General features: G+C 27.9%; 1 protein-coding gene across 1 annotated transcript; it reads left to right on the plus strand.

Moving 5' to 3' along the window:
- Window positions 1–397: 397 nt before the first annotated feature.
- On the plus strand, window positions 398–10,672 carry LOC100206076 (fructose-bisphosphate aldolase A). The gene is made up of 4 exons (XM_065807468.1): window positions 398–919; window positions 1,129–1,491; window positions 9,319–9,483; window positions 10,270–10,672. The coding sequence occupies exons 1-4, from the start codon at window positions 580–582 to the stop codon at window positions 10,485–10,487; spliced, it is 1,086 nt and encodes a 361-aa protein (XP_065663540.1). The 5' UTR covers window positions 398–579; the 3' UTR covers window positions 10,488–10,672.
- The last annotated feature ends 1,246 nt before the right edge of the window (window positions 10,673–11,918 follow it).

Genomic DNA, 11,918 nt, shown 5'->3' on the forward strand with positions numbered 1-11,918 from the left:
CAGTATTCTCCAAATGAAGGCGGTTTGAATGAAGACGACGGTGATTACGTCGTATTGTCGTTTTGGAAACCTTATTTTTCTTATTTAATACGCAAGAACGCATTACATTGAAGCTTTATTATTTGTTTGTTTTTTAACGGTTTTTTATATTACTTGAATAACGAAGGTATATATAACTCCTAGAAATATTGTATTTTATTATAAAGAAATTTTTAAGGTTTAGTTTACATACTGTAACAGATGTTTCAGCTTAATTAAATTATATAAAAACTTATCTAAGATATTAACTTTTAAAAAGTACAAAAAAAGTGTATTCTGTTAAAAAGTTTTTTTCCTGTAAAATAACAGATAAAACTTATCTGCTTTTTATGTAAATTAATAAAAACATTAAATGTTTACAATGTAAACATTTAATGTTTTTATGTAAACTTTACATATAGCCTCGTTTTAGTTATTTATCTTAGTCAATCAAAACAAACGTTTTTTGTGTCATGTGTTTTATAACAATTAAACGATTTATTAACTAATTTTAATTCAGATTGACAGCACACGCCGTACAGCCAAAAAAGAAAAAACGCCATGGCTTATTTAACCAGCGAACAAAAAGCTGAACTAAAAAGAATTGCTGAATCAATTGTAGCACCTGGCAAAGGAATATTGGCTGCTGATGAGAGTACTGATACAATTGGTAAAAGATTAACTAGCATTAAAGTTGAAAACACAGAAGCAAATCGAAGAGCATATCGAAATCTTTTATTTACTGCAGATGAAAGCATTGCTAATTATCTAGGTGGTGTGATTCTCTACCACGAAACTTTATATCAAAAAAATGACGATGGTACCCTTGTAGTTGATCCTTTAAAAAAACTTGGCATAAATATTGGAATCAAAGTTGACAAAGGGCTAGTTCCTCTCCCTGGTAGGTTTTTATAATAATATTTTAAAAATTTAGAGCGGTATGTAGTAAATTTAAGATGGAATAGATATAAGTTTTAAATAGAATAAATAAATAATATTTTTTTATAATAATGCATAATGCAATTGTTGAAAAGCAGCTTTTTAAGGTTTTTATATTTGTTGATTTTATTCATATATAAAGTATAGTAAAGACAATTAAATTTATTACAGGAACTCAAAATGAAACTACTACTCAAGGTATTGATGGTCTAGCAGAGCGGGTTCAGCAATATAAAAAAGATGGATGCTCTTTTGCTAAGTTTCGTTGTGTTATTAAAATTGATAAACAGTTAGGTTTACCCACTGATATTGCAATACAGGAGAATGCTCAGGTTCTAGCACGTTATGCTGTTATATGTCAATCAAATGGGCTTGTACCAATTGTAGAACCAGAAATTTTGATTGATGGGACTCATAATCTTGAAGTTGCATCCCGTGTTACTGAACGTGTATTGGCTTGTGTGTATAAAACTTTGGTAGATCATCACTGTTATTTAGAGGGAAGTTTACTAAAGCCCAACATGGTGACTCCAGGTATTTTTTCATTCTAAAATGTTTTACATATGAAATAATTTTTTTAAGGTACCACAGGGGTTCAAACTAAGTCCAATAAAAAACTCTATTTACACATTTAAAAATGCTTATGCATATTTGTTGATGAATATAAATTCAATTACCCCTATCCTACATGTCTGTTAACATCTGTACATTTAATTTTGTTAATTTCTGTATTTCACTAATGTATGAATATTTCACATTTAAAAAAATATGCTAGTACACTAAAAACATTTTTTTAGTATTTAAAATACAATAAAAATTTATAAAAATTAGATTTTTTGATTATATTCTAAAAGGATTAAATTTTTATGAATGGCAATTAAAACTAGAAAATACGCAATTAAAAGAAGCTTTAATTATAAGAAGAAAAAAAATGAAGTTTTTTTAAGCAAAAGGGCAGCAAAATGTAGGCAGTTTTTCAAACTTTAGTTTTAAATTAGAGTGATTATCTTTAGTAAAGTTCTCAATCATTCAAAAAGTTGTTCAAGGTATTTTAACTTTTAAACTAACCTCAAAAACCCAAATAATATAAATAGCTTTCTTAACCTGCTCCCAAATAAGCAGTTAAGAAAGCTACTTTATAGCTGTGTGACAATGTTTTGTTATAATTGCTAAAACTTTTCCTTCAATCATACACAGATAATAAAATTGAAATCAACAAAAACAAATATGTTTGAATCTTATCAGTCAACAGAATCTGAAAAAGCCTGGTTTTACAAAGTTCATTAGATCCACTCCCAAGCTATTGAATAGCAACATATTTTCACATTTATATTTTACAACTCTTTCAACAGTATGATTCATAAGTTCTTGTAACTCCACTTTGGCTCTTGAATAACTGACTTCCTAGTAATTATCCTGTGGAGCTCACAGGATACTTTTTCAACTTTTAAATAAGATGGATATCTTATTTTAGATGCTAAATTCTAAAAAAAAATCTTTCTATGCATCATTCTTTATTCAATTATTTTTTAATAAAGAAGCTCTAATGTAATAAAATTTTCTACTTTACTATCGAGTTCGATCCCCACCACGTCCCTGGTAGTACCGCGCTCAACTTGTTTCTCCGCGCAGCGGTCTTGTTCGTCAAGGTTCGTGTTTCGGAGTTATAGAGTTGAGAGAGGGTTATAACCACAATTAAATAGCCTCCTCATCTGTAGTGGCCTTCTGGGCCTTGGGGAGGTGAAATAACAAAAAAAAAAAAAAAAAAAAAAAAAAATCTAATTTTAAGTTTAAATTCACCGTCAGACTTTAAATTTTGTAGACAAATATTTTAAATTACGAAAGTTATGACCATGTTTATGACCAAAATTTACAAATCCCCAATAGGGGGTTGTAAATTTTGCATGATTGTAACTTTTGTAATTTACAATATTTTTGAATGAAATTTAAAATCTGTGGATTAATTTAAATTAGTCTAAGATAAATTTAAAAGTAAATTTGAAAATTTTGCTACATCAGTCCCCTCATGTTTGGGTAGGAGAGGTGCAAGCGTTTTTGGGCTTTTTTTTGTTCCCAGGCCTCCACCATCCCAATTTTATTGCATTGCCTCCTCATTTGACATAGGTATGAACATACTTAAGTTTAGAGTTTGCACAATGCGTGAAAATGTCCTATCTAAAACATTAAAAAATCCTGTGGACACCCATGGATGCACTATGCTTGGACAGGATGACAATCTATTGCACGTCATTATATGACCACGCCAATAATAATTTGTTTTGTAAATAATTACGCATTTAAAAAAAAATTTAATTCTATTTAAAACCATTTCATGCTTTGCTTAAACATAGATTTACACGTTTTTTTTTTTTAATTTTTAATTTTAAAGATTAACATTTATCCTCTAAATTAAAAGTTATTATAATTATCTTATTATTTTAAAAAAAAAACTATATATAAAAATTAGATAAAAATTTATATAAAAAACCATTAGCAATGTTTTGTCACTTTGTTTAAAAACATTTTAATAATATAAAAATATTAAAGATCAAAGTTATTTAATTGGCATTTATTTAGATAAACAACATTTAAAAGCATTTAAAAATTTGTCTTTTTCAACAATTTTTTTTTATGTTTTAAAGTGTATTTATTAAAGAGGCTATCGTTGTCTAAATAAGTTGTCATTTATAAAATTGAAATAATAAATGTTTATTTTTTGATAACATTTATTATAAAAAATGCATACTTGTATAATTTATATAGTATAAATTTAAAAAATTATGACAACTTTCATTGACACCTTAAACAAAAATTGTATTAAATTAGCATTTCGCTAATATAAAAAAGCTTATAATGATAAAATTTCTGTTATTTATTTTTAAGAGATAATTTAAAAAAAAATTCAGTGCATTTTCAAAATTTTATTTGCGTGTTCATATAATGGTGTGCAATCGCAAACGTCTTCCTGATCAAGCCTAATACACCTGATTCTTATCAGAAGTTTTCAGAAGTTGCACTTGAGAAGTCTTTTTTCAGAAGTTGCACTTGAGAAGTATTTTTTTCAGAAGTTGCACTTGCAGTATTTTTTCAAAAGTTGCACTTTAGAAGTATTTTTTCAGAAGTTGCACTTGAGCAGTATTTTTTCAGAAGTTGTACTTTAGAAGTCAATTAAAGGTTTCTCAAATTTACAAGTATTTTTCATTGAATTTACCAATTATAGCATCGAAGCAGCTCCACCATATTGTATTATTACGTGAACACCTGAAATTAAAAGTTTTTGATTTGTTTTTAGTGATTACCTATAAATATAAAAAGATTTTGTTCTTATTTAAATATCTTAATGCTCAACTGAATCTGCTTATTTTTTAACTTTTATAAACTCATATATTTTGATTTTGTCAAAAAAAGGTTTTATAAATAATAATTAAAATTACCTTTGATTGCTTTTCTCTTTGTTTTATGCGTATCCATTAAATTATAACATTTAGTATGTTTATTTTATTTTAAGTTTATACCAAAAATCTTTCATGGTGAATGCAGATAAATAAAATTTCATCATCTGTTATTCCAGATCTCTAAATTAATTTTTCTCTGACATATTCTCTATAACATTCAAATCTCTTTAAATTAGCCTCTCTACAATAAATTAATTTATAACAAGTATGTTTAACTGCTTTTCAAAGTTACAAAAATTTGTTTTCAATGTAAAACTAACTACTAAATTACAATTGCATTCAAGATTAAATTCAAAATATAAAACCAAAAATAATTAAATAAAATCATTTTAAAGGTTTTCATAATTGAAAATTGAAACTGTTGTTTAATTGTAACTAGTTAATCACAATTTATTACAATACCATACCAATAATGAGTTTAATAATTAATATCGTAGTAAACTGTATTGGTAAAGCGCTTGCTTCATCAGCAAAAAGTTCCTAACTTTAATCTCTACCACATCCTTGGTTGTACCACTTTTAACTTGTTTCAAACAAGTTAAAAGCTCATATTTTGATGTTTAGGAATTGAGAGAGGTTTGTAACCATAGATAAAAAATGAATGAGAAGAAAAAAGTACCCTCTTTTACTGAAGGTGACCTCTTAGCCTTAGGAAGGTGAAAAAATATTAGCAATAGTAGTTAACATTTGACTTTATATGATCTTTTTTTTTTGATGATCATCACTTTTTGTATGTTTGCACTGCCAATAATTGTGTCAAATAAGAATCTCTTTGACATTCTGAAAAGAAAGAAAAATGCATTTAATTTTTTAGTAATGTAGGAAATCTTTTTTTCTTGTATTTTTTTATTTTTTTACTTTTGCTTTTTCTGCTAGGATTGTTTTTAGCTAGCAACATCTAGGAATATAAATTGTGTTGTCATGAGTAACAACACAGTTTTTTTCCATATGATGCTATAAATTTCATGTCATTAGACATTCAAGATTTAATATGGTGTTTTCATAAATCATTTTAGATTTTTTTTTCAATAATCATATTTTAAGTCAACGTCCTTTTCATAAGCTTCAGCGAGTTCTTTAAATTATCAGCATAATTTAAACTTAAAAGATGTCTTCTCCATAAACATGTTTAAGAAATTTTTTATCATTATTTTTGTTGTTGTTGTTACAAGCTTCTCTTGATCCTTTAATTACCTTTAAAATAGAGGTAATTGGAATAGGATTTGGTATATATATAATAGGGTGGGTCATATTTTTAATTTTTCTGATTTCAGCATCGTTACTTGTCGAAAAAGTTGATACACCATGTAATATGACTACCTGAAAAATATTAGCCTTTTTTAATTTATTTTAAAGGGGGCAACTTTTGCTTACATTATATGGGTATGAGATCCACTGCTATTCATTTACATATCACCTGAAAATAAGTAAAAATGCCATGTAAAAGCTACATTTGTATACTAATAAAGAATGTGAAAATGCAAAATCCTTATATAAAGTCCTTTATACTGTCAAAATTTGGATATTTAAATTTCGAGTTTGAAGCGGAAACAAGCATTCCATGACGTTTTTCATAGGTTGTGACAATCTTGGATACTCTAGATAATTCTTTGACCAAACTATCAACATTTTGAGAATGGCATGGAATATCGGGAACTTGAAGAGTGCCATTTGTAGCATTGGTTAAGAGGTCTTCATTGTTTACTTCAGATAAAATCGGAGGAGGTGAGATATCAGCGTTTGACCAGTCGATCATTTCTAAATATAAGGAAGCATGAAAATTGAGAGAATTTTTTTTTAAGAGAGAAAACTTGTACCTCATCAGTATTATATTCTCTTCTTCATGCAATAATTTTCTTTGCTGCATCGACCGCTTTTTTCTTGTTTTTGATGGCTGACAACAAAACACTTTCAGGATGAGCGAAATAACAGTTTCTTTGCAATACTTTCTGGGCGATTGCTATTGTATCAGAATGATTAAGACTACGAATAAATTTCATGACCATAACAAAACTTCGTGCTCCTTCAATGCATTTATAATTCTTGATTAAAAACCAACAGAAACAGTAAACTTTGATGGTGTAATCAACAATTTTTATCAGACTTATCATGGGTTTTATGGTCGACATGTATAACCGAAGCAGGCAATTGGCAAATGTGAGCCACCTGGCATGATTGAGATTTCCGGGAGGAGTATTTGTGAAATACTTCTTCGTTTCTACATCCAAATTTGGGAATCCTCAGATAGTAAGGGCCAGGGCCGGGGCTAGGTTTGATAACATATAGCCATGACCAGAGCCAGGTTTATGATCAGGGCTGCATTAATATTGATAGATCCTATAAAAATGTTATCTTTAATTAAAATTTATGATATGAATTTTATTTAAAAACAATATTTTATAGAATCTATCGATTTTAATGCAGCCCCGGCCGGGTTTATGACCAAGGTTTCATTTATATTGATAGATCCTATAAAAGTATTGTTTTTAATTATAACTCATATCATAAATTTCAATTAAAAATAACATTTTTATAGAATCTATCAATATTAATGCAGCACTGATCATAAACTCATCCCCAGTTGCGACTATGTGTTATCAAACCTGGCCCCGGTTGTTTACTATCCTCAGATAACAGCATTGCATGCTTTAAGTATTTCTGGTCTTTACTGAGATCGTGAATGGCGTCATCAGACATTTTAATGAGTACTCCATTTACACTGGAAAAGTCAACTATCAGTAGAAAAAAACATCAAAAGATAGTTGTTCACCAAGAATATCTTTAAATACAGTAGTACCAAATGTACTACCATCAAGTTCAGTGAAAATTGCTCTGAGAAGCTGCTCATTCCAATGAAGCAAACAAATACACCATTGTAGAAGTTTGCCAGTACAAGTTTTAAGTAAACAAATGATACCATTTTTCCAGCCCATGTTTTCATTGGTACCATCACTGGTTTTGTCTATATGGCCATCAAAACCGATTCTAATGATTATTGTGGCTAGTTCTGCATGTTCTTCTACATCTTTTTGTCACCACAGGTTTCTCTTTCTTCTTAATTTTGCTGGATCTAACATGTATTGTGGTGAATTGAATGATATATCTTTTAAGCAAGCATTAATGATTTTGCATGCATCTCGGTTGCTAACTCACGTTCGTTCCATTGACAGAGTTCTTTGTACTGAAATACATTGCGATATTTGGGGTCATGACCATTATGTGAGCTGTCTTCTGAATCAGTAGCTTCGTCATATTCCTTATTATCATTTCGCAGGAAAGAGTTATTGTCGATGATGAAGCTTAGCATGTTTCTGCATTATTTTTTCCAAAGTTAATTTCCTGTTCTTAACGAATTTTTCGCTTTTAAAGTTGTTCTATTTCTTCTTGGTCAATCTGACCTATGTACATTTTACGATTACTCTTGATCAAGCCAAAACTCCCATTCCTTAAAAGGAACTTTGATGGAACAATGGCAGTTTGACCGGTCCTAGATAACACGATTAACACATTTGCAAAGACAAATGTCAAATACTTTATTGAACGAATCAAGTTGGCACTGAAACATAGATGAATTTCTCTTTTCATCAACATATAGTTTTGTATTAGTAACAATAGTTTTGTATTAGTAACCAATTTATCCAAGCTTTTCAGAATGCTGTTATATAATATCGTTGGCAACACCGCCCTCGACCATATTTTTACCAAATTATCAGCTACTATCTTATTTACATCTCTGATTGATGGTTCTTCAGATTCTAAGGATTGTGAGAAAGTTTTTGTGTATCTGATGTATAGATAATGCTTAAAGACTTCTGCTTTTGTAGGCAATTGACCATCTGGAAATTTACAGAGTTGGCCAAATACTGAGTGTTCTGTGTCACTTCTGGTTTTGATAAAGTTTTTCTTCAAGTTAATTATGCAAACTAAAAAGAATAAATATAGAAAGTCATTCAAAATCCACAATTATAAAAAATAAATTAAAGTCTCTTGCAAACGTAATTATCAAGTGTTCTCTTGCAAACGTAAATATCAAGTGCCAACAAATCAATACACAAACATTTAAGCAATTCTAAAATGTGTTAAACTTCAACATTAACAATCAAAACGTATTTAAAGTATGCATATTTCAGTATTAATATTGCAATATGCATTCAAAACACTCTCAATAATGTGAGTGTTGCATTATCGCAATTGAAAAACAACTGGTAGTTATTGATTCTACCATGTTCATTACATAAAATCTTGTATATATATACAAATTAAAACTCCCATGAAAGTTCTTTTACTACAATAGTCATTAAAATAACCCTTAAAAGTAGTCATTAAAAAATGAGTGAATTTTAACATACTTTTTTACGTGACATTTAACACGTTCGATTTTAATTTACTAATCTTAAACAATAGAACAGTGAGTGATAAAGTAAAAAAGAAATTAGAAATAGAGGCAATATCAAATATGGGTATAGTTAATTAAATAAAATTTGAAATATTCCATTTGAATAAATAGTGAATTCGAACTACGTAGAAAAGCATTATTTAAAAAGTTTATGCAAAAGTTGCCCCCCTATGATGTTGAAGGAAGCTCGAATTTTCATTGTTTCCTTATTATTTTCATATTATAGCAACTTTTTGTAGTAGTGACAATAAATTATAAAAATATGACCCACCCTAATATATAAAGCATGGTTTAAATAATTTAGTATATATAAAAAATTAATCTCATCAATTTTTTTTTAAAGTTGATTTAAAGGTTTGTTATTCTGATTTTATGCAAAAAAAAGAATTTTGTGTGTGTGTTTTTAATAGATTTCTGTCTAAAGTTACTTATTATGTAGACTGAAAAATGAAGTTAAAGTATGGAAATAAGTAAATTTACTTAAACTTTCTTTAAACTTATTTTTATCAGGTGTATTATGTGAGAACAAGGTTTCAGCTGAAGAGGTTGGATTAGCTACTGTAACAACACTCAGGCGAACTGTTCCAGCTGCTGTACCTGGAATCACATTTTTGTCTGGCGGTCAATCAGAATGTGAAGCTACTCTTCATCTAAATGCTATTAATGCTGTTCAATGTAAGAAAATATTTATATATATAAAAAAAATATTTGGGGGCCTGTTTTGGGGCCTTTGGAGATTACAGATTAATTAATTTGGACATTCTTTGCCTGATTTTTCTCTCATTATTCTTATTTTTGTGCCCCAGTTTTGTTTTCTTAAAATATGGTCATCCTACTCTTTAATATTGTGTTTGTTTAGAATTTTTAAACTAATTATCATCAGTAAAGTTTAAAAATCCTAATTTTTGAAACTGTTAATATTTGATTTAAAATTTCTTTGTGTATTTTTTGTATATAAGAGAAATCCTTTGATACTGTGTTGCACTTTAAGTTACTGTTTAAAATGTCAAGGTATTAAGTATGAATTGCTAAACTGAATAACAAACTTCTTAAAGAATCTTTCCCTATAACTTTTTATTATTCAATATTCAAATACATTAAAAAACATTTCAGAGTGGTCAAAAGATAGTCAAATTAATATATCTAGCAAAAAAATGCTTTCATCTATGGAAAGTATTGCTTACATGTCAATTCGTATTTTTTAAACATCGGTACCATATTTGAGTTTGTCAATTCAACCCATGATATTGGCATAATTGTGTTTTCAATTTGCCTCAAATTTACTTTATTAGCTTAGTATAGAATTATTTGGTTAAGTTAAACAATTGTCAAATTCGTGTAGCATATTTGGGTCTATGGGAAAAAACTTTCCTTATTTAAGACTTTTATTTTAAGTTGTATACACACACACACACACACATGTTTACAGTTTTACAGTTATATAATTCAAATTAATTTTAGTGCTGAAACCCTGGGCATTAACATTCTCATTTGGTCGTGCTTTACAAGCTAGTGTTTTGAAGGCATGGGGTGGAAAGCCTGAAAATTTGGCGGCTGCACAAAAAGTCCTGTTAGAAAGAGCTCGTTTAAACTCTGCGGCTGCTCTTGGAAAGTACGATGGAGAAGATAGTAAAGAGACTGCTGGCGAAAGTCTTTTTGTAAAAAATCATGTCTATTAAAGTTAAGTAAGGACGTTTTATTTTCAAAACTTGTGTGTGAAGAGAAAAATTAGTTTTCGTATTTAAAATATAAAATTTATAAGTGTATTTAAGTGTAATCTAAAATTGTTAAAATGATTATTGTTGTGTAAAATTGTTGTTAAGCTGATTATTATTGTTGTTTAAAATGTGGAAATGTAGTTAAATTGTTGTTTTTATTCATAATTAAGTCAAACATCTGCGAACCCTGTGAATTGTTTGATATGTGTGTGTCTGTGTGTGTGTGTGTCTGTGTGTGTGTGTGTATATATATATGTATATATCCAATTAATTCATAGGGTTCGCAACTGTGATGCGTTCTGACTTGGTGAGACAATGATACTCCGTATGTATGTGTGTGTGTGTGTGTGTATATATATATATATATATATATATATATATATATATATATATATATATATATATATATATATATATATATATATATATATATATATATATATATATATATATATATATATATATATATATATATATATATATATATATATATATATATATATATATACTAAACTCTAACTATTAAAAATACTAAACTCTAGATCGTTGAAGAGTGTATTTAAGAAATATATATTTTTTCAAAAACATAGCGTACTATATTTAAATTTAGAAAAAACACCTTTTAATGAATAGTTTGTAATTTTTAAACGGTTTTTTATATTTTTGATTTTGTACTTCATGGCTGATGATTGCCGATTGGCATCAAACTTTAAGTTCCATTAATATTAATTAATATTGATTATATATATATATATATATATATATATATATATATATATATATATATATATATATATATATATATATATATAAAGTGCACCCAGATCAAGGGTGTCACAAATCAAAAATTATGGATATTGAGTTATGAATGTCATTTGATAGTATGCTATGTGTTGTACATGGTGACAAAATACCACAAGTCTAAAACGAATGCTTACAAAATGACAGATACCAATGGCTCTCTTAGTTGGAAAAAATATTATACTTCAACCCTGATTTTCTCAGTTTGACACCTTTTGACTTTAGGCACCCTAGATCTGGGTGTACGATATATATATTTATATATATATATATATATATATATATATATATATATATATATATATATATATATATATTTATATATTAGGGTGGTTCTAAAAACAACTTTTTTTGAAATTATCTGCTGCCACCCCCTAATGTGTTCTATGTAATAAATTAATACTAAATTTAAAAAAATTTTGAAAAAAAAAATTTTAGGGGTCGCTTAAGACTCTTAAACATCAGACGGGTAATATTTTGAAAAAAAAGTTCTTCAAAAGCATATAATGTTGGGTCTCAAAAGAAGTGAAATTTTATAAAAATTTTAAAGAAAAAAATTTTTTGAAACACAAATTAAAAAAGTTTGTTTAA

The sequence above is a fragment of the Hydra vulgaris genome, chromosome 10 (assembly GCF_038396675.1).
Source record: "Hydra vulgaris chromosome 10, alternate assembly HydraT2T_AEP".
NCBI lineage: Eukaryota > Metazoa > Cnidaria > Hydrozoa > Anthoathecata > Hydridae > Hydra > Hydra vulgaris.

Bases quoted from the DNA above. Each gene is read 5' to 3' on its own strand.
- LOC100206076 (XM_065807468.1), top strand. From the start codon at position 580: ATGGCTTATTTAACCAGCGAACAAAAAGCTGAACTAAAAAGAATTGCT. The intron at 1,492-9,318 runs GTATTTTTTCAT...TATTTTTATCAG, and splicing joins GCCCAACATGGTGACTCCAG to GTGTATTATGTGAGAACAAG. The intron at 9,484-10,269 runs GTAAGAAAATAT...AATTAATTTTAG, and splicing joins TGCTATTAATGCTGTTCAAT to TGCTGAAACCCTGGGCATTA.